General features: G+C 46.2%; 1 protein-coding gene across 1 annotated transcript in view; it reads right to left on the bottom strand.

The window, feature by feature from the left end:
- The window catches only part of ARMC4 (armadillo repeat containing 4), an 890525-nt gene that overhangs the window by 275148 nt on the left and 592398 nt on the right, over nt 1-22979 (bottom strand). Inside the window, exon 18 of the mRNA XM_029588639.1 lies at nt 5627-5815. Within this exon, the coding sequence (XP_029444499.1) occupies nt 5627-5815 (189 nt within the window). The remainder of the gene's footprint in view (nt 1-5626; nt 5816-22979) is intronic.

Genomic DNA, 22979 nt, shown 5'->3' with positions numbered 1-22979 from the left:
TATATGAAAAAACGTTGATGACCCGGGCAGAGCACTGATGACAGTGACGAAAGCACTGACGGCATCGGCGTAGGTATCTATGGAAACAATGTGGCATTGAATAATCGAAAAAACATCGTTGGCATTGGAAAAATGATACCGGCATCGATGGAGTCGATGACCGCATCGATAGGAACGTCTAAGACACCGATGGAAACGATGTGGGTGTCGAGAGCATTGATGTATGGAGGCGGGCGCCGACGGCATCGGTGGCATGGCCACAGGTATCGATGGAATGGCCACGGACGTTGATGGCATCGATTGGATCGACTCGGGCACCAATGGCGTTGATGGCATCGATGGCACCAACATGGGCACTGATGGAATCTATGTTGGCATGGATGCCATCGATGGAATTGACATTGGCATCGATGGAATCCACTTTGGCATCGATGGAATTGACGTTGGCATGGATGCTATCGATGGAATCGACATTGGCATTGATGGAATCAACATTAGCATCAATGTCATCAATGGAATCGACCATGGCATCAATGTCATCGATGGAATTGACCCTGGCATCGATGCCCATTGATGGAATCGACCTGGCATCGATGCCATAGACAATGGCATCGATGGAAATGTCCTGGGCATCGATGACATTGATAAAATAAACAATGAAACCCAAGGAAAAATCAGTGCCATGGATGAAAAACATGGATGGCACTGATAGAACGATGCAGGGACTGATGGCATCAGTGTACCGTGGGGGGAGGGGTACTGATGGCATCGAAGATTCCAGGACGGTCTAAAAGGGGTACCGATGGTAGCGATGGGGGCATCGTCTGCGCGAGGGTACCGAAAAAAATCGAAGGACCTGAACTCGACAGGAGCCCTGGCGGCAATGGAAACCGTGGAAGTCCAATAGCACTAATAACCAGGCACAGTGTCACAGAGGGACACTCGCAGGGTATGTGTGGCTAACTGAAACATAGGGAGAGGGAAGGCCACAGTCGGTTGGCAGGCCAGGGAGGTGACAGGAACTGACCGAAAAAAACAGAGCATAGTACTGACCGAGTGTCAAATAAACGTATGCGAAGGGAGACCTGTGCAGGGAAAAGTGTTTGCGAAGTAAAAGTTTAAGTGTTTCCATGTGGAAAAAGTGTTAGAATTTCTCACAGAGCTCCTAACCGCTATGCTTACTGCAGAGCGGAAAAAAGAAGACTGAGGGAGACACCTGTGGTTCACAGGGATAATTGCAGGCTGAGCATGCTCAGTGCACTCAGTGTGCCAGTGTCAGTCAAAGCTTTGAAGAAACTTTGACAGAAAAGATTTCCGTACAGGGCTCCATCTTGTGATGTCACCCATATGTGAGGATTACCATTCTGCTTGTCCTGTGAGAAAACCTGATAAATATCTAGCCTCCAGCTTCTCTCATCCAGTTGCCTGTTCTCAAATAGGAAGGGGGAGCATAAACCTGGAAGAATAGTCCAGGTTTTTTTTTTTGCTTTTTATTTATACTTTTAACAACAGTTATACAAGTATATAATTGCAAAGGACAAAGCAATAAATGAAACATAATATTTCCAAAACAAGAAAAAAATTCAAGCCTGTCGGTATCATTAGACCAATATATGTATGTGAGGAAAACTGAAACACAGAGGGGCCGATGCAAAAAAAATGTGCTGAAAGCAGGCACTGAATTTTTAGCGCCCACTTTCCTAATGCACCCCCAGGCACCTCTCCTGGGTGTGCATTCATTATTTTAATTAGGGGTCGCGCTGTCAAGAAGACACTAGTGTCGATTGCATGCCCCAAGTGCCTCCTTGACAGCTGGCACCTGGGAGTGGTTGGCTGTCCACGGCTATCCGCTGGTTAAGAAAACAGACGCTGAATTTATTGGCGTCTGTTTTCCTAACTGATGCACAGCTAGGGGTTCAGAAAATGGACGCTGGTTAACTGAGTGTCTGTTTCCAGAACCTGACTGCCGGCACTTTAAAAACTTTTTTTTTTTAAATCTTTCATTCCTCCGACTTAATATCACCTTCGTGGTCTAAGGCCAGGCAGTGGTCAGTTCCAGGCAGCATTCAAACGTAGTCAGGCAAGCAGAGGTCAGTACCATGAATCAGTCCGAGAAGGTACTACCAGAGGAGGAACGAGGAGCAGGAACAAGACGGACACTGGAACACAAGGAGGACCACCTGAACACAGGAACGCCAAGATATTAAGTTGGAGGATGTACAGAAAAGCAGCATTTTCTACTTTTATGTACAACTTTTTGGGGTGCTCAAAAATTAAATCCTGTTCTGGGCAGGTGTTAATTTCTGAGCACAAATATGTACATATTGGATGCATATTTTTAAACTGCATGTGGAGTAAATAACTGTTGTGCATCCCGGCCGCATTGGTGCTGCGACCGGGCCTGCTCACTTCACGCTGCCCTCCAACAGCTCCAGCCTTGCCGCAGCTGCCAGCTCCCGACGTCCCAATGCAATCCCCAGGTGTTCTCGGCTTCTTCCACGCCACAGGCCTCTCAGCAGAGCTCTCGTAGGGGCTCCGCGTCTTCCATCTCCTCGGCTCCGCCCCTAGGTGCACGTGCAGCCAACGTCATCGCTTTTAAAGACACCAGCGCAGGAAACCCGAATCAGACGCAGTTTGATGACATCACACGCTGGCCCTATTATAGCGAGGCCCTGTTCCCAGGATCTCGCCTTGGCAAACGGGTCGACACCATCAGTGTTACTAGTTGCCGTCCTGCATCCTTTGTATTTCCTGCTTCCTTGATCCAGTCTCTGTTCCAGCATTCCAGTGTTCCTGTGTTCCTGTCTTGTTCCAGTTCTCCTGCGATCCTGTGTTCAGGTGGTCCTCCTTGTGTTCCAGTGTCCATCTTGTTCCTGCTCCTCGATACTCCTCTGGTAGTACCTTCTCAGACTGATTCACGGTACTGACCTCTGCTTGCCTGACTACGTTTGACTGCTGCCTGGACCTGACCTTTGCCTGCCTGACCACGTTTGAACGCTGCCTGGAACTGACCACTGCCTGATCTTAGATCATGATGGACCGCTGCCTGGAACTGACCTCTGCTTGCCTGACCACGTTGACCACTGCCTGGAACTGACCCCTGCTTGGCTTGACTACGCTCGGACTGATCTCAGAACTGACCCTTGCTTTGTCTGACCACTCCTGAATGGATACCCTGGCTTTTGACCCTTGCGGTTCACTCAGACACTCTCTTCCTTCCTCCTGTGATCTCCAGACCTGCCTGCTCAGAAATTGCCTGTGGCCTTCCGTGGACTAGACCAATAGGCGCTGCCTATCTCTCCCAGAGGACTATCCTGCCCTGCTGCCTTCCAGAAGTCTCCGGTGACTCCAGTTCTAGTCTGGTCCCTTCTTCCTTCACCAGCCGTGCACCTTTGCTCATGGTGGGCACACCTCTCCGCTACCTAACCAAGAGATCCTCCGAGGCCCACCGAAGTCCAGGCGGTCCGGGTACCCAAGGGCTTAACCTGCGGAATCCCCAGATTGCTATTGGCAAAGTTCCAGCTAGCCTCTGTCTCCTAGTGTGCTCCGCCTCCTGGTGGCAGGCGCTCTCTGGGTCCGACCAGAGGGCCGTACCAATCCTGCACCAGGCTAAGGGTCCACCTCCAGCGCAACAGTAAGAGGAAGCATTAGTACCTCAGGGGGAGGATTGGGGGGTAGGTTTGGGGGGCTGTTTTACATGCACAGCTGTTTTACATGTACAGCCACCCCCCAAACAGCACAGTTGCCATCAGTGAAGATTACTGTCATTTGTAAAGATGAAAGGTAAAGAAGAGCAGATTTGTACAATGTTCTCTCTACCTGGCTTGATTGCAGTGAGGTAGAGAGTGCATCAAGCTAGGTAGAGAGAACATTGTACAAATCTACTCTTCTTTTACCTTACATCACTACAAATGACAGTAAATCTTCACTGATGGCAACTGTGTTATTTAAACCTATGAGTGTGCATGTAAAACAGCCACCCCCCAAACCTACCCTACCCCCAATCCTTTCCCTGAGTTCATAATACCCCCTCTTTAAGTGGTATAAAAAGTTAACTTAGATGTGAGCCTCCACAGAGGTGCTCTCCTCCCCTTTCCCCTCCCAAACCAGCATTTGAGATAAAAACTATTCCAGCCAGTAATGCACAGTTAACGCAGGCGTAACACACAGAAAAAAAGGTGTACTTATTTCTGGCATTAAAATCTGTGTTGCTGTGTGTCACTCTGTCGCATGCATGTTAACCGACCCTCATTTCCATTTACTCCACCCAAACTCTCCCACTTGAATACTAATTTAAAATTTTTATATGCATTTTGTGATGTGGTATTTATCGTGTGCATTACAACATTATCACGGGCGTTAGGGCCCTAATGCAATTTGATAAATGACCCTGTTAGTTAGCCCTATAAATCTATGACAGCTATTTGACTGGTCTAAAGTTTGCCGGATAAATTTATCCAGCCAACTTTAAGATAGCAAAGTATATTCAGTGGCGCTGAATATCTTGGCCAAGTTAGCCAGATAAGTTTATTCTGCTAACTTCAGCAGCCATAGAGTCGCTGAATATTGTTCTCTAGATAACTGATTTCAGCAAACAACAGCCCTTATTTTAAAGTATTGCTCTACATGTATCCCACTGTTTCTTGTAACAATACCGCTATGAAAAAATGTCTGGCATTATGTGTTGAAGATGTTTTTAGCTGTTGAACCATTTCAGCTAAGATGTGCAGGCTTTTAAATGGCGGCCTTTTTATGGTTAAAATCAAAGTACAGGATCTAAGCTATAAGCTAAAGATGGTCACAGTCACTCTTTGGCCTTTTTCTGATATTGAGAACCTGTACAATATAGGGTGAGGGAGGGGTGAGGGAGGGAGGGGTAATGCCCTGTCAGTCGACTCTATTAGGGACAAAATGATGTAATGGTCATTGCCAAAGCAAAAAAATTAGAAAAGCCTTCTATTAAAACCATTCAAATGAATTATACCATAAAAAATAAAAGACTTTACCAACAGAACAAAAAATTTAATTATAGTGACATAAAGATACATTTCAAACTGAGGAATTTGATTAGATTTTAAACTAGTTCTTTTAATTTAGCACAAAGGCTCTTAAATCCAGACTTCAGGAGTTACAAAGAGGTCTTGTTTTTTAGGATGTCTATAATAAAACTTTATTAAATATATTTAGATACACCTGGTCCAAATAACAAGTTAATTTACATATTTTGGTACTTTGAAAACCAAATCTGTGTGAGCCCCTTGACTGGAGTGAAGAACCCCTGGTTTAAGACACCAAACTACAGAATAAAAATATTTCCTTATGTTTTATGCAATAATGAATTGGTCTTGGATTAAATTTCTTATATTTATGTTGTCTCAAATTTCACATACTGTAACATCTTTATTCTTATATTGCTCAAATAAAATGTATCATAACCTACCAAGAATCCAGTATATATAAATAAATTACTCATAAAAGTGTACAACTGTGGTTCTTCAATGGAAGATATCCATTTCTTGGGCTATATAATTCATCAAATCTCCCTGATGAACTTATTTCCATGTATTTGTTATAGGTGTTTTCCATCTTTTATTATACATAACAATAAAAAAACCCTGCTACTTACAGTGTATGCCAATTTGGACAGCATAAGGACAACACCGTGATCTGTGAGAACTGCTAAATTTTCTTCATCTTTGGCTATATTGGTTATAGCAGCACATACACTTGCTAGCACTTCCTTGTCTTCTGATTTTAACAAATTAACGATGAGTTCCAAACCTCCAACAAATGAACGAACCATCTCTCCAGCATCCTAAATGATAAACCCAAAAAAAACCATTATTGAAACCAACACTATTCTTTCTATTAGATTTATGGTAATTTATCTCATGATAGATTCTTAAATTGTGACTATTAAATCTAGCTAATTAGGATTTGATGGAATTTTATTTTTTATACAATGGTATTTGAGGACAAATCAACATTGCTTCCGCAAAAACTTCAGCACTGAAACACTACTACTTGCACTAACAGACAACATCATGAGAGGATTCGACAGCGGTAAACAGTACATTTTAGTAATGCTTGATCTGTCAGCGGCATTCGATACAGTTAACCATGACATATTGATAAATAGATTAGAAGAAATAGGACTAAGCAACTTGACAATCAGATGGTTTAAATCATACCTACATAACAGATACTTCCAAGTACAAATCAAAGAAGTAATGTCAGAAAAAATAAACCTTCAAACAGGAGTTCCACAGGGATCTGCCCTATCCGCCACATTGTTCAACATATACATGCTGCCGTTATGTCACCTACTAGCAGGTTTAGGAATTTCACACTACATCTACGCCGATGATATTCAGTTAATACTCCCAATTGACGACACAATTGAAAAAACACTAAACATAGCAAACATGTACCTAGATATAATAAAACAACTTCTAAACCAAATGGAACTAGTAATCAATATAGATAAAACAGATTTCTTACACCTAGAACGAAAAAACATAACTATCATCCAGAACCCAATTACACTCAACAACCAAAAAATACATCTAGCTGAGAAAGTAAGAAACCTGGGAGTGATAATTGACCCAGAACTAAGTATCTCAAAAAGTAAAAGAAGGATACAACAAACTTATGACTCTCAGAAGATTAAAACCACTACTAACGCCCACCAACTTCCGATCAGTCTTACAAGCCTTAATCTTTTCCAGTACCGACTATTGCAATGCCCTCCTACTGGGACTGCCATATACCACAATAAGACCATTACAGATTTTACAAAACTCAGCGGCTAGAATTCTAACTGGGAAAAGTAAAAGAGAACATATCACTGAAACATTAATAGAATTACACTGGTTACGGGGGACGTGATGCCGTCACCGACGAGCATGGCAGCTTAAGAAATCGCTCCCGGCTCTATCCTGTACTTTTCTACTTTAAACCACGGCGATTGCACTCTTCTCACGGCGCAATTCGGCGATATCGACTCCTTGCAGACCCTAGATGGCGGGGAAGAAAAAACCTGTCAGCCTGAAGCAATTTTCTTATGAAAAATTGGAGATCGAAGCTAGCACCAGTATGGAGGCCCGGGACGCTGAGGGAAACATGGCGCTCGCGCCAGACCACGAGGCCCCGCAGTCTCTGCATGACCTACCCTCACGTTCTGAGCTGCGGGAGTGGTTTATCGAACTCCGGGCGGACATGCGACAACATAAACAGGAGCTGCAAACCCTCATCGCTGACGTGAAGGAGGATTTGGCGTCCTTGGGCCGCAGGGTTGACGATTTCGAGACCCGAATGGACAGGCAAGAATAATTTATGCGGCACGCAACTGAGATCCATACTGTAAGCAGGGCAGAGCGCATAAATTTAGAAGAAAAATTGGAAGACCTAGAAAATAGGTCGCGGCGCAATAATTTGCGTCTGCGGGGAATCCCTGATATGCCTGAATTTACCGACTGCCGGGCGGTGGCCACGCGATTGCTTCAATTTATAATGCAAACGGCACAACCTGCGGGACCCGAAGGGGAACAGTCTCCTCTCACCTATAATATTGAGCGAGCCCATAGGGTCCAGGGACCCCGCACCGGAGACCGGCCGAGAGACATTTTGCTCTGTATGCAAATCTACCGGGAGAAGGAATTAATCTATATGGCGTCCAGGAAACAACGTGACTGGACCTGGGAGGGCCATAAGGTGAGCGTCTTCGCGGACCTGGCAGCGTCCACTCTTCGCAAGCGGTATGAATTAAGAGCCGCGACAGTGATTCTGCAGGAAAAGGGGATCCGTTATCGATGGACATTTCCCTTCGGGCTTCTGTTCACCGCGGAGGGAGTAACGTACAGGATCAAATCACTAGCTGAAGCTAAAGAGGCCTTTACAAAGGCTAACATCTCCAATGATCTCCCCTCTGGCAAACCGGAAGAAATTCCTTTCCGGATGACCACTACTCCGGGATGGCAGAGAGTGGGAAATAACAAGCGCCTGGCCAGGCAGAAATCCATCACCGCAACTGACCTACGTGGAGCGAGGGCTGCTCCCTGACTTAAAGTGCTTGCTTCTCGTCAGTGGTTTTCAGAATATGTGCTGCTTTCTTTTTTCTTAATACAGGACATTATTTCAGAGCGCAAGTTCCGGACCGGATTTGTCTTGTTTTTGGACTTGTTCTGATTTGGATTTCACATGCTGGGACGTTGCGCACCCTTTGCTAATATTCTAGCCGGTTGAGCCTCCTGCTCCATGGTGCGTTCACGTTCTCTGACTGAAAGTATCCAGGGCGGGGATACTGTTGGTATGGGGGGTTTGGGATGGGTGGGTATTGGGTCCATGAGTTCAATCTGTTGTTGTTTCTTGACATGCTATGCTGTACAGGTTCTTTGGAGAGAGAGGGGGGGCCGTACAATGGAGGTTCACAGGAGGGGTGATGGGCTTTATGAATGACGTTGACAATTTGATCCCTTAATACTAAGGGCCTTAACTCCCCCAAAAAGCGACAACTTTTACAGAGGGACTTACTCCAGCAGAGGGTTTCCATAGCCTTCCTTCAGATATCAGGCTACCCCAAAGTGTATCTAGCCGCAAGCACCCGCGGTAATAAATATGCGGGGGTGGGTATCCTCCTCGCCAGTTCTGTTACGTATGACTATCTGTCTCACATAGCGGATCCCAATGGGCGGTATCTATTCTTAAAGATAAAGCTTGATCAGCAGGTCTATATGCTCATTAACATTTATGCCCCAAATAAGGACCAAGGATGTTTTTTGCGGGCTCTGGTGGATAAAATGAATTACTATATAGAAGGTCAAGTTATATGGGGGGGTGACCATAATCTGGTTCGTAATCCCCGAATAGATGCCTCCCATCGCACAAAACCAGGTAGCTGGGCAGCCTCTTCTGAGCTGGCCCATGTGATGACTTCATGGGGCCTGGTTGATGTATGGCGGTCCCGCAACCCCTTCTCTAGAATGTATACTTTTTTCTCTCATCCTCACTCCACTTACTCTCGCATTGATTTTTTTCTGGTTGACAAGGGGTTGCAGAAACAGGTTACAGATGGGAATTGGAGATATTACATGGTCAGATCACGCCCCTATTTGGGTGTCTCTATCTTTGGCCACAACTGACAAGGGCACACGTTTTTGGAGGCTGAGAGAAGATCAACTAGGGGATGAGGAGCGGTGTAAGGAAATTAATGCCTATATACAGGAGTACTTCCTGCAGAATACTGGATCCGTGGCATCGGCAGGGTCCCTCTGGGAATGCTCTAAAATAGTTATCCGTGGCAAGCTTATAGCTATGGCCACCGCGGAGAAAAAGAAAAGGGAGCAACGTAGGCTGGCGTTACTGGGCTCCTTGAATCGGCTGGCACGTAGGCATGCACTCACTCTGAACCCAGACTTGCTGCAACAGTTGGGGGCCATACGCACGGAATTAAGTATGTTGGATGCGGCATGGGTGGCACACGCACTAGAGCGCACTAAACAGAGATTCTTTGAGGGATCAAATAAAGCAGGCCGTATTTTAGCCCGTCAGTTGAAACAAAGAGTCATACAGAATAATATTGCTAAGCTTAAAAGTGCAGGGGGGACATATATTACATCCACTGCAGAGATCAGGGAGTGTTTTACCAAATTTTATGAGAATCTTTATAAAAAAGATGACACCATTCTGGAGCACGACATTCGAGGGTATTTGCGGGACATACCGTTGTCAGGCCTCACGGAGGAGCAACGGAGCATTCTTGATCAACCGATTAATTTGGCGGAGGTTCAGGTGGCCATTCATGATCTGAAGGCTGGTAAAGCCCCGGGCCTCGATGGTTTTTCCGGTGCATACTACAAGAAGTGTAGTGCTTCCCTCATGGCGCCACTAGTTGATTATTTCAATAGTCTGAGGGAGGGGGCCCATTTACCTCCGCACTCAAATACGGCTGGCATAACGGTGTTGGCTAAGCCCGGTAGAGACCCGACTCATTGTAGCTCCTATAGGCCCATATCTCTCATTAACCTGGACTTAAAGATCTTGGCGAGGGTGCTAGCCGCACGTCTTAATCTGGCGCTCCCGGGGCTGGTTCACCGGGATCAAGTAGGGTTTATTCCGCAGCGAATGGCGGCGGACAATGTCCGCAAGGTTACTGATATAATGTGGTGGGTTAAAAAGCAGAATATCCCATTGTTACTGTTGGCAATAGATGCTGAAAAAGCATTTGACTTGGTACATTGGGAGTTCTTATTCGCTACTCTGAGGAAGATGAATTTTGGGCAAATGTTTCTTCAATGGATTAGTGTACTTTACCACCATCCCACGGCGCGCATAAAGGTTAATGGGGGCTATGGGAGTGCATTTTCAGTGCAGAGGGGCACTCGACAGGGGTGCCCGTTGTCGCCCCTGCTGTTTGCTCTTTACTTAGAGCCCTTCACGACACGTGTGCGCACCTCCAATCTCATCACAGGGGTCCAGATGGGAAATATACACATGAAGCTATCGCTTTTCGCGGACGATATACTCATGACGATCACGAACCCCACCACATCCTGGCGGGCAATCACCACAGAAATTGCTGCTTACAGCGCAGTTTCTGGCTTTAAAATTAATCTAGATAAGTCCGAGCTCCTGAATGTATCGGTTGATGATAGTATTCTACGTGACCTGCTCCTACTGTACCCATTCAGATTGGCTAAACATGCTATTAAATATTTAGGGGTGCATAATGGGGCCAATGTTGATGATCTTTATGACCTTAATTATAAACCTTTACTCAGCAGGGTGCGGAAGGACCTACAAACCTGGGATAGGGGTCAACATTCTTGGTTGGGGCGTGTAGCCATTGTAAAAATGAATATCCTACCCCGGTTTTTGTATCTGTTTATCACTTTGTCTATCTTCCTTAGCTCTGCCCTGTTGCGGTCATGGCAAAAGATTCTCTATGACTTCATCTGGCGCAGACGACCCCCACGGATTTCAAGGCGCTTACTTTATTTACCTCTGGATAGAGGAGGCCTTGGGGTGCCTAACCTTGAAAAATATTATGCAGCGGCCCAACTTCTAGTGATTCTGGATAGCCACCGGGTCTCTACTGCCAAACAGTGGGTCTCCTTTGCTGATAGCATTTCGGGCACCATGCCGCTTTCGGCGCTGACTTGGCAACCTCGGAATACTTGGGTGGCTGTGGAAAATTTGTCCCCCACTATTAATACTACCCTTAGGCTGTGGGATAAGTGGAAAGAGAAACTTGTTGGCTCTCGCTTATATTTTTACTCCACACATGTTTTTTATCTCCATAACTTCCCAGCTGGGCATCATAACCCCACTTTTAGGAAATGGAGGGCAAGGGGACTCACCAAAATAGTACACTTCATGGGAGGAGGCTCTGTGATGTCATGGCCTCAAATCCAGAGCACATATCAGCTGCCCGATGCAGACTTTCTTGCGGGTTACCAACTTGCTCATTTTCTTAATAGCGCGCCTGTCTCCCCCCTTCCATAGCTCAGGGACAGACATTATTTGAACATTACTGCACGGATGCGGATAAGAAGCGGGGGATGGTATCTAAACTGTATGTGTTATTGTTAGGGGACTCCGATGAATGCTTCCCCCACACCAGAGCGTGGGAGAAGGATCTGGGGAGGACCATTCCGGTTGCGGATTGGCAACAATTATATATTGCTGTAAAAAAGTGTTCTGTTTCAGCCAATATGCAGGAGAATTGTTATAAGATGCTCACCAGATGGTATCTCACACCAGTTGTGCTGCGTAAAAGATACCCAAATTTAAGTGACCTATGTTGGCGCAAGTGTGGGCACCCAGGGGATTATCTGCATATGTGGTGGTCCTGTCCCCTAGTGCACTCTTTATGGTCTCAAGTGGCACAATGGTTGGAACAGGTTCTACAGGTACGCGATATTTTAAACCCTAGGTTCATGCTCACTAATTTGCTGCATATAGAATTGACGAGGCCACACGCATAATTTTGCCAACAGGTTTTTATTGCCACCCGGATGGTTCTTGCACAACACTGGAAACAGACTATAGTCCCCACTCTTGCCCGCATACAGAATAAGGTGCATTACTTCTGTAGAATGGCGGCGATCACGGCTGAACTACACAGAACCTTACCACTGTTTCGGGCCATATGGAGCCCTTTTCTGGACTGGGAAAAATCGATTGCAGATATGCCAGGTCTCTCGGAGACACACTGATCTCTGGGTATTGGAGCCCTCCTGGACTGGACAAGCATCAGTTAGAGATGATCTAGTGCGTGCGGACCCTTTCCTTCTGGGATTTTTCTTGTTCTCCTTATTATTATTATCTTTGAACTCATGTTGTGGGGGGGGAGGGTGGTTTGGGGAATGGGGGATGGCGGATTGGGGGGCATGGGGATTAGGGCTGTTCTCTGGGTTTGAAACTGTTTGAAATTGTTGAAAGCCATCGGGTTTACTATCTCCAGATATGTATATCATATTTGTTTTGTTTATCTTTCAACCTAATAAACTATAAATTAAAAAAAAAAAGAATTACACTGGTTACCCTGCAAATAAGCCATGTGCATTGCCAGAATAAAATCAGGTGAGAAAAACGGGGAGCTGATTGGAATCCCTGGGGGGGGACCGTCCTGGGAGCCCCGGTCGGGCAAACCCCCCGCCGGGGGCAAAGCCTGTTGAAAGCCAGTACAACCAATCCTGTCTGCATCTGGGAGCGAGTCCATCTCACGCTGTCCCCCTAAAATGGCCGCCGTTCCAGCCAAAGGCGGCGTCGTGGCCGGCCCGCGCCGCCCGGGCTGAGGAGGAGGCAGGTCCGAAATCGCAGCGGAGGACTGCAGGGTGCCTTCCCCGTCGGGGAAGCACCGCTCACAAAGCCCCTCCCTCAGAAATTGATTCCCCGGTTCGCCGCAGGCCTCACACCTCGAGGACCGCGGCATGTCAGCCCCGGGAAAAAAGCCTCGGGGGGGGGGCAAAAACGAGCTAGTGCCGCGGGGGGGGGACCTGGAATGGCCCTAACAACCTGCCGAAGGGGTCCAGGAACTGCGGGGAAACCCCCCTTTCAGTTGAGCACACACCCGCGGGAGGAGATTGCGAACCACGGGACCCACAAACGACGCGTGGAGCGGCCGGAACCACCGGCATCCACGGGGCACCACCAAAAAGAAGCAAACCTGTGGAGAAAGAAACTCAAAAAACTTCCACTTACCCCAACGGAAGAGGAAAGGAGTACAGAATAGAGAAGGCAGAGCCACAGACACACGCCTCCTCAAAAATTGAAAAGTCTTTTTTTTTTTTTTTTAATTTTAAGGATCCAAAATGAAGAGAAACATAAGACAGGGAAATACTGTGGAGAAAAATAAAGAAACCCTGTCAATCTGGGGGGAGCTAGTGGATCCCCCTGCTCACATCTGCTGGAGTCAGAAGAATACTGAGCTCCAGCAGAGGGTGCACTACTCTATATGCTGACGCTCTCAAACACTGTTCTGCCTCCATCTGCTGGTCGGGGGATATAACCCACTGTCTGGACTGATCCAGGTACGTACAGGGAAACAGTCATTAGGTGGGGCCCAGACACTTCCTGTGTCTGGCCCTTTAAATAATGTGAAGAGATGCGGCCGCGTGCCTAGGCAGGCAGAGCAGGGCTGTGCAGGACCCTGGACAGCGGCCTGCACAACGTCTGCACGCGGTGACGCAGAGAAGGCAGGAGAGAGCCTGGGACGCAGGCTCCAGCGTGGGCAGCGGCTCCAGCCGCTGCGGGAGGCCCGGGGGCGGCTCCTGCCGCTAATAGAGCCCGGGGCTGCGGCCTAAACGCCGCGAAGATGGCGATCGCGTCGGGGGCGTCCCTGCCCCGTGGGAGACTGCGGCTCTGGCCGCGGAGCGAAGAAACAAGCAAGGCGGCCTCCTGGCCGCGTGGGCGAGCCGATGGCGGCATCCTGCCACCTCGGCTGAAGAAAACGCGGTGAGTCAGCTTGCTCGCGGGGGGGGGAACCCCGCGGGCGGTGTATTCATAACAACATGAACCTGGCAATTACCCAAACACTAAGAAGATCCCATGCTACTGATGCAATTAAAAGTAGTGGCTATTCCCTAAGTAAACTTGATTAACAGCCATTAATGGACTTCTCCTCCAAGAACTTATCCAAACCTTTTTTGAACCCAGCTACACTAACTGCACTAATCACATCCTCTGGCAATAAATTCCAGAGCTTTATTGTGCGTTGAGTGAAAAGCAAAATTGCTTACCTTGTAATAGGTGTTATCCCAGGACAGCAGGATGTAGTCCTCACATATGGGTGACGTCATCCACGGAGCCCTTAAGGGGGAAAACTTCTGGCAAGTTTCTAGAAGCTTTTAACTGGCTGCCTGAGGCTACTGAGCATGCCCGGCATGCCATGATATTCCCTGCCACAGGGGTCTCACTCCAGTCTTGTATGTAGCAATAAGCGTTAGCCAAAAATTATATAAATAAAGTCTGATGCCCAACTCCTCGGGGTGGCGGGTGGGTTTCGTGAGGACTACATCCTGCTGTCCTGGGATAACACCTATTACAAGGTAAGCAATTTTGCTTTATCCCAGGACAAGCAGGATGCTAGTCCTCACATATGAGTGATTAGCAAGCTAGAGGCTGAGTCATTGTCCATGCAGTTAGCAGTTATGCATGTTTGAGGAAATGATGCAGCCGAAGATCACAGTAGGCTGGATGTAGAGGGAGTTGGGATTAAACTGGAAACAAGTTCTTTAAGACAGATTGTCCATAGGCTGAATCCTGTCGTCCTTCCTTGTCCAAACAGTAATGAGCTGCAAAGGTGTGAAGGGAACTCCATGTTGCTGCTTTACAAATGTCAATGATTGGTACTGAACGAAAATGTGCTACTGAGGTTGACATTGCTCGTACTGAATGTGCCTTTACTCGCCCTTGGAGAGGAAGGCCTGCTTTTGTATAGCAAAATTGTATGCAGTCTGCTAACCAATTGGATAGAGTATGCTTTCCCACTGCTTTACCTGGATTATTTGGGTCATAAGAGACAAAAAGCTGATTGGATTTTCTGAGGGATGTAGTGCGATTCAAATAATAGGACAATGCACGTTTACAGTCCAAAGTGTGCAAAGCTCTTTCGCCTTGATGAGAGTGAGGCTTTGGAAAGAATGTGGATAGAACTATAGTTTGATTTAAGTGGAATTCCGTAACTACCTTAGGAAGGAATTTTGGATGTGTTCGGAGAACCACTCTGTCATGGAGAAACTTTGTATAAGGTTCATATGTGACAAGTGCTTGTAATTCACTAACCCTCCTAGCTGATGTAATGGCTATGAGGAAAATAGTTTTCCATGTGAGAAATTTAAGTTCACAGGTATCTATGGGTTCAAAGGGAGAACGCATTAAACCTGTTAAGACCAGATTTAGGTCCCATTGTGTAGCTGGGGGCCGAATTGGTGGTTTAAGTTGAGTTAGACCTCTCATGAATCTACTGACGAGAGGTTGTGTGGAGATAGGTGCATCTCCTATCTTGTTATGATAAGCTGAGATTGCACTCAAATGTACTCTGATTGACGATGTCTGAAGACCAGAGTCTGAGAGATAGTACAGATAATCTAGAAGAGTAGTTGTGGGGCAAGTGAAAGGATCCGTATTGTTTTGCTTGCACCAGGAAGTAAATCGTTTCCATTTGAAAGAATAATTCTTTCTTGTGGAAGGTTTGCGGGAAGCTATAAGCACTTGAGAAACATTAGTTGAGAGATTAAGTGATTGCAAGATCAAGCTTTCAACATCCATGCTGTCAAGGATAGGGATTGAAGGTTGGGATGGCGCAACCGGCCCTGATCCTGAGTGATGAGAGTGGGAGCCACTCCCAGGCGTATTGGATCCTTGATTGAGAGGTCTAGCAGTGTGGGAAACCATACTTGTCGAGGCCAATATGGGGCTATGAGAATCATGGACCCCTTGTCCTGCTGTAGCTTCACCAGCGTCTTGGTGATAAGCGGTATTGGAGGATATGCATATAGTAGGCCTGAGTTCCAAGGGCGAGCAAAGGCGTCCTTGGCTGGTTGGTTCTTCTGTTTGTGCAGAGAACAGAAGTTGTCCACTTTGTGGTTCAGATGCGACGCAAAGAGGTCTGTTGTTGGTTGTCCCCAACGTTGGAATATTTTGGTCGCAAATCCAGGTGATGCCTGATGCTGCAGTTCTGGAAGAAGTCTCAAACGCATCATACGCCGCTCGCACCTCATGTTTGCCCGCATCCAGACCCTTCTGCACAATCTGTTGTGCTGCCTCTTGCTGTTGTTGAGGTAGAGATGGGAGAAATTCCTCAATCTGCTTTCACAGATTTCTTTGATGCTGCGTCATATACAGCTGGTACGCAGCAATCTTAGAATTCAGTATCGCTCCCTGGTAAACCTTCCATCCCATAAGGTCTAGGAATCTGTTATCTTTCCCTGGAGGGATAGAGGCGTGCGTTCTAGACCTGCGTGACTTCTTTTGCGCAGATTCCACAACTAATGAGGTGTGTGGCAGTTGTGGCTTCTCGAACCCTGGGGCTGCTTGGACTAAATACGTAGAGTCCACTCTACGATTTACTCCAGGTGTTGTACACGGGTGCTCCCAAATCCTTTGTTGAAGTTGCAGCAGCACTTCATGTACTGGGATAGCCAGGTTATGTTTTGGGGGATCTACAAATTGTAGTATCTCCAGTGTCTGCTGTCTTTCATCCTTCTCCGCTTGGAGCTGAAAAGAGATGGATTCTGACATCTCTTGGATGAAGGAAGCAAAGGATAAATCCTCAGGAGGGGATTGTTTCTTGGCCTGAGGCGGAGTACCTTCTGATAAAAAATCCTCTGAAGAATGCTCCGATTGTGTATCTGACCATGTATCTGTTGGGGGCTGGTATGAATGATGGTCCAGCCTTTTAGATGGTGATATCCCAGATGGTCCTTGTAAAGGATCTTGGGTGTCCGGCGCACCATCACTGGCATCACTTTCCTCCTCAGGCTGTGAAGGCAAGGAAGCTAAAAGATCCTGATATCTTTTTGTAAGCATTGCATGCAGTCTTCTCTCAGAAGAAACTTCTGGAGCCTGCAGGGATGTGTGCTTAGACTTTCCTGATGCCTTTTTCCCCTGCCCTGGAGCTCTGGACGAGGTAGGGTGTAATGTGGTGTTATTTGTGCAGCAGTAGGAAGTGCTGTAGTTAGAAAAGAGAACATGGAAATGGGAATCAATGAGGAGATAGGCCTGGAAGCCATTGTGGACATCGAGGTTTGTAAAATAGTCGATTCCATCGATGGCTCTGACAGCTGTATCGACGATGAAGCTGTAGAAATCATTGGATCAACCGGTATCGCTGAAGAACAGCAGGCCGCCTCCATCGGCATAGAGAGCGCTGTTAGCGGAGACGCTGCAGTCATCCTCGGCATCGAGATCGACGATGGCACCGGCATCGGCATCGAGATCGATGATGGCACCGGCATCGATAGTGAGGAGGGCATCGACTCGATAGTCGGCATCGATTGAATTATCGGCATCGGCCCAATGGCCGGCATCGACTGAGAAGTCGGCATCGACCCGGAGGTCGGCATCGACCCTAGGGCCGGCATTGGCGATGTCGCCGGCATGCTTTCTTTAAGGGCATCAGTGACAATTTTCTTAATCAAAGCGGTTAAGTCTGTCACGGAAGTCGATGGTATCGATTCCTCTGTAGGTGTTACGGAGGTCGATGACAATTTCCGCTGTTTAGATACCGGTTCCTCCGGCGGTGGCAATGGAGGATTTGAATGATGTCTACGGTGCTTATGCTTTGTACGAATCTCAGACACGGATTTTGACGATGCCACGGATGGTGTTGGCGATGAAGCGTCCCCCGAACCTTCTGGGATTCTCGTCTTTAGAAGTATCTTCTTCGATAAGCCTACCGGTGAAGATTTAGTCGATGACGAAGGCGACGGCGATGCCCGGATTTGAAAAATCTGAGCCATTTTTTCATGGCAAAGTTTCCTACCTTTCACCGTCATTTCTTGACACTGGGCACAAGAGGCGATGTCATGGTCTCCACCCAAACAGCGCACGCACTTGACGTGCGGGTCCGTGATCGACATAGTCCGGTTGCAGGCCGGACATTTTTTGAATCCAGAAGTTTTCTCCGTCGACATCTGTCGATGATTTCGGATTCCTTTTTTTTTGAAAAAGAGTATGATGTTTGTCACCAGCCGGTGACAAACCGAGCGAGACCCGTAAAGGGTAAAAAGTTGAAATTTAAAGTCTGTCGTTGTGAGGTAACTCACGGGGCTCCTGGAAACCGCGATGCAGCTAGCAGCGCGGAAAAAAGAAGACTGGAGTGAGACCCCTGTGGCAGGGAATATCATGGCATGCCGGGCATGCTCAGTAGCCTCAGGCAGCCAGTTAAAAGCTTCTAGAAACTTGCCAGAAGTTTTCCCGCTTAAGGGCTCCGTGGATGACGTCACCCATATGTGAGGACTAGCATCCTGCTTGTCCTGGGATAAAAGAATTTTCTCCGATTAGTCTTAAATGTGCTACTTGCTAACTTCATGGAATGCCCCGTAGTCCTTCTATTATTCAAAAGTGTAAATAACCAATTCATATCTACTCGTTCAAGACCTCTCATGATCTTAAAGACCTCTATCATATCCCCCCCTCAGTCGTCTCTTCTCCAAGCTGAACAGCCCTAAGCTCTTCAGCCTTTCCTCATAGGGGAGCTGTTCCATCCCCTTTATCATTTTGGTTGCCCTTTTCTGTACCTTCTCCATCGCAACTATATCTCTTTTGAGATGTGGCGACCAGAATTGAACACAGTATTCAAGGTGCAGTCTCACCATGGAGCGATATAAAGGCATTATGACATTTTCCATTTTATTAACCATTCCCTTCCTAATAATTCCCAACATTCTGTTTGCTTTTTTGACTGCTGCAGCACACTGAGCTGACGATTTTAAAGTATTATCCACTATGATGCCTAGATCTTTTTCCTGGGTGGTAGCTCCTAATATGGAACCTAACATCGTGTAACTACAGCTAGGGTTATTTTTCCCTATATGCAACACCTTGCACTTCTCCACATTAAATTTCATCTGCCAATTGGATGCCCAATCTTCCAGTCTTGCAAGGTCCTCCTGTAATGTATCAAAATCCACTTGTGATTTAACTACTCTGAATAGCAGCTAAAGTTCATTCTGCTTTCTACCATACATATTTGTACATTTTCATTTGATGGGGAGGGAGTGGGTGATGTTGGGTCATGAAGGCCCCTGGTGCATGGATCTGGATAGGATGGGAATAAGGGCTTGGAAATATCTTGTTCATTCTGCTGGGAGGGTAGGGTGGGGGATCAGAGGCTCCATATTCTTCGTGCTGGAGCGGGCAAAAAGAAAGTGGGAGGATCGGGACTCAGAAGTTCTTTGTGCATGGTTGTTTGGGGAAAGAAAAGAAATCCTTGCGCTAACCAATCTTTTACTTTGAGTCAGTTAGCACAGGGATTTCTGCTGGTACTGAACCAACTAAAAATTTAGCACTTGGTCTGAGGAAGATATTACATTTTTGGGCTTTATGAGCTCATAGGCAATGATGGGTGTGGAGAGAATACCACACTATTTCCTGTGGGCCCACTAAAAACTAATTTATATATGGAACCTCCCCATTTACGTATAGGTAAATGTTAATTTTGGCATTTACACATTAATGGATTATTGATGATTTTATGTATCCATCTAGTATGTCATATAGTGCGGGATATAAATTTCTAATTAAGATAAAGATTCATGTGAAGGGCCATCTTAACGTACACATACAGGAGGCAATGGATCAAACTACCCAAATTTATGCAAATCCAGAGGTAGTTTTTAACCATGGGGTTTTCTGTAATAATCAAAGCAAAACAACATGGGTAGTTTTGCTGTGATTACTGTTCACAGAAAACTGTTTGTACGAATTTATGCCTGCTTTTGGGTTGGCACTTTTTCAAAGCAAAAATACGTGGGTATAGTTGGCTATTCAAAAATGCCCACATAAATGCCTCCTTGGGGCAAACCCCACTCAGGGAACTTCTCCAAACCAGTGTGGGTAAAAGTACCTGCACTACAGATATTTATTAGTATATCTAATAAATGTGGGCAAGAATTAAAAAGTCAATTTACATAAGTAAAGAGCAGACTTGCTTACCTATAATAGGTGTTCTCTGAGAACAGCAGGATGATAGTCCTCACACATGGGTGACATCATCATATGGAGCCCCGATGCGGAAAACTTACATCAAAGTTTCTATAACTTTGACTAGGTACACTGAGTATGGCCAGCATGCCCTATACCACGCATCCATGCGAGGTCCTTCGCTAGTCTTGTAAAATGTAATTAAAAATTAAAACAAAAAATAAGAGAAACCTAACTCCATGGGATGGCGGGCAGGTTTTGTGAGGACCAACATGCTGCTGTCCTTGGAGAACACCTGTTACAGGGAAGCCACTCTGCTTTCTTTGAGGACAACCAGGTGCCAATGGGCATAACAACAACAGTGATGTTGGTAACAGAGCAGGAAGACAGCCTGAACTCAAACAATGGGCTCTAGGTGGGGATAGTTGGGTTCTAAACCTCAAACAGGTTCCAAAGGACAGATTGGCCAAACCTACTGTCACGTTGGCCATCCCTATCCAGATAATAGTGAAATGTAAATGTGTGGAAAGAACTCCACATCACCGCCTTGCAGATCTCCTCCATGGAAACTGCTTGCAAGTGGGTCACCGACACTGCATTTGGTTCTGACAGAAAAAGCCTTGACATGACCTACAAAATGCAGTCCCGCTTGTGCATAACAGAAGGAGATGCAATCTGCTAGCCAATTGGATAGTGTCTGTTTGACAACTGCAATGCCCAACCTATTCTATTCAAAAGAAATAAAAAGTTGGGTGGACTGTCTACAGGCTTCTGTCTGCTCCAGATAGAAGGCTAAGGCTCGCTTGCAGTCCAAACTGTGCAGATCTTGTTCGCCTTGGTGCAAATGGGGCCAGAGAAAGAATGTTGGCAGGACGACTGACTGGTTAAGATGGAAATCCATCAGTGCCTTAGGCAGGAACTTAGGGTGCGTACACAAGACCACACTTTCATGATAAAACTAAGTATATGGTGGTTAAATCACTAAGGCCTGTAGATGAGGTAACCGTGAATGCTGAGGTGGCCACCACCAAAAATATGACCTTCCATATCAGGTACTTCAGGTCTCAGGTGTGCAGTGGCTCAAAAGAAGCTTTCATCAGCTGAGCTAACACCATGTCGAGGACCCAAGGCACAGCGGGAGGCTTTAAGGGAGGCTTCAACTGAAGCAGGCCCCGCATGAATCGTGGCACCTTAGGCTGTACAGAGATGGAAGTTACCATCTACGCCTTGGTGGTATGCGCCAATTGCACTGAGATGAACTTTAACATAGTTCCCTTGTCCTCGCGAAGCTTCAAGAGAGTCTTTGCCACTAAGGGAATTGGAGGATCCGCACCAATGATGAGCAAGGGCGACTGAGGCTGGTTTGCCTTCTGACCTATATAGGGAGCAGAAACGAGGCATCTTCCTGTTGCAAGGGATGTGAACAGATCTACATCCAGGCTCCCTCAGAGGCAGAATATCCAATTTGCTACCTCCTGCTCCAGGGACCACTGGTGGGGTCTGAAGGCTTGACTCAGCCTGTCCACTACCACGTTCTCCATCCTGGCCAGGTATATGGCCCTGAGCACCATCCTGTAGGACAGGGCCCATGACCAGATCTGTACTGCTTCCTGATACAATATTCCACACATTAAGAAAGGTGGAAGGAAGGCAAAATGATTACCGGCATGGTTAAAAGGTAAGGTGAAAGAGGCTATTTTAGCCAAAAGATCTTCATTCAAAAATTGGAAGAAGGATCAAACAGAAAAAAATAGGATAAAGCATAAGCATTGGCAAGTTAAATGTAAGACATTGATAAGACAGGCTAAGAGAGAATTTGAAAAGAAGTTGGCCGTAGAGGCAAAAACTCACAGTAAAAACTTTAAAAAATATATCCGAAGTAGAAAACCTGCGAGGGAGTCAGTTAGACCGTTAGATGATCGAGAGTTAGAGAAGATCATCATGGAAAGATTTAACTATTTTTTTGTTTTGGTGTTTACTGAAGAGGATGTTGGGGAGATACCCGTTCCAGAGAATGTTTTCCTGGGTAATGATTCAGATGGACTGAACCAAATCACGGTGAACCTAGAAGATGTGGTAGGCCTGATTGACAAACTGAAGAGTAGTAAATCACCTGGACTGGATGGTATACACACCAGGGTTCTGAAGGAACTCAAAAATAAAATTTCAGATCTATTAGTAAAAATTTGTAACCTATCATTAAAATCATCCATTGTACCTGAACACTGGAGGATGGCTATTATAACCCCAATATTTAAAAAGGGCTCCAGGGCGATCCGGGAAACTACAGACCAGTGAGCCTGACTTCAGTGCCAGGAAAAATAGTGGAAAGTGTTCTAAATATCAAAATCACAGAACATATAGAAAGACATGGTTTAATGGAACAAAGTCAGCATGGCTTTACCCAAGGCAAGTCTTGCCTCACAATTCTGCTTCTCTTTTTTGAAGGGGTTAATAAACATGTGGATAAAGGTAAACCAGTAGATGTGATGTATTTGGATTTTCAGAAGGCTTTTGACAAAGTTCTTCATGAGAGGCTTCTAGGAAAAGTAAAAAGTCATGGGATAGGTGGCGATGTCCTTTCGTGGATTAAAAATTGGCTAAAAGACAGGAAACAGAGAGTAAGATTAAATGGACAATTTTCTCAGTGGAGGGGAGTGGGCAGTGGAGTGCCTCAGGCATCTGTACTGGGACCCATGCTTTTCAATATATTTACAAATGATCTGGAAAGGAATATGAGGTAATCAAATTTGCAGATGATACAAAATTGTTCAGAGTAGTTAAATCACAAGCGGATTGTGATAAATTGCAGGAAGATCTTGTGAGACTGG

This window comes from Rhinatrema bivittatum, chromosome 2 (genome assembly GCF_901001135.1).
Source record: "Rhinatrema bivittatum chromosome 2, aRhiBiv1.1, whole genome shotgun sequence".
Taxonomy (NCBI): Eukaryota; Metazoa; Chordata; class Amphibia; order Gymnophiona; family Rhinatrematidae; genus Rhinatrema; species Rhinatrema bivittatum.
The sequence above is the reverse complement of the archived record's forward strand: the minus strand, read 5'-3'. Positions and strand labels throughout refer to the sequence as shown.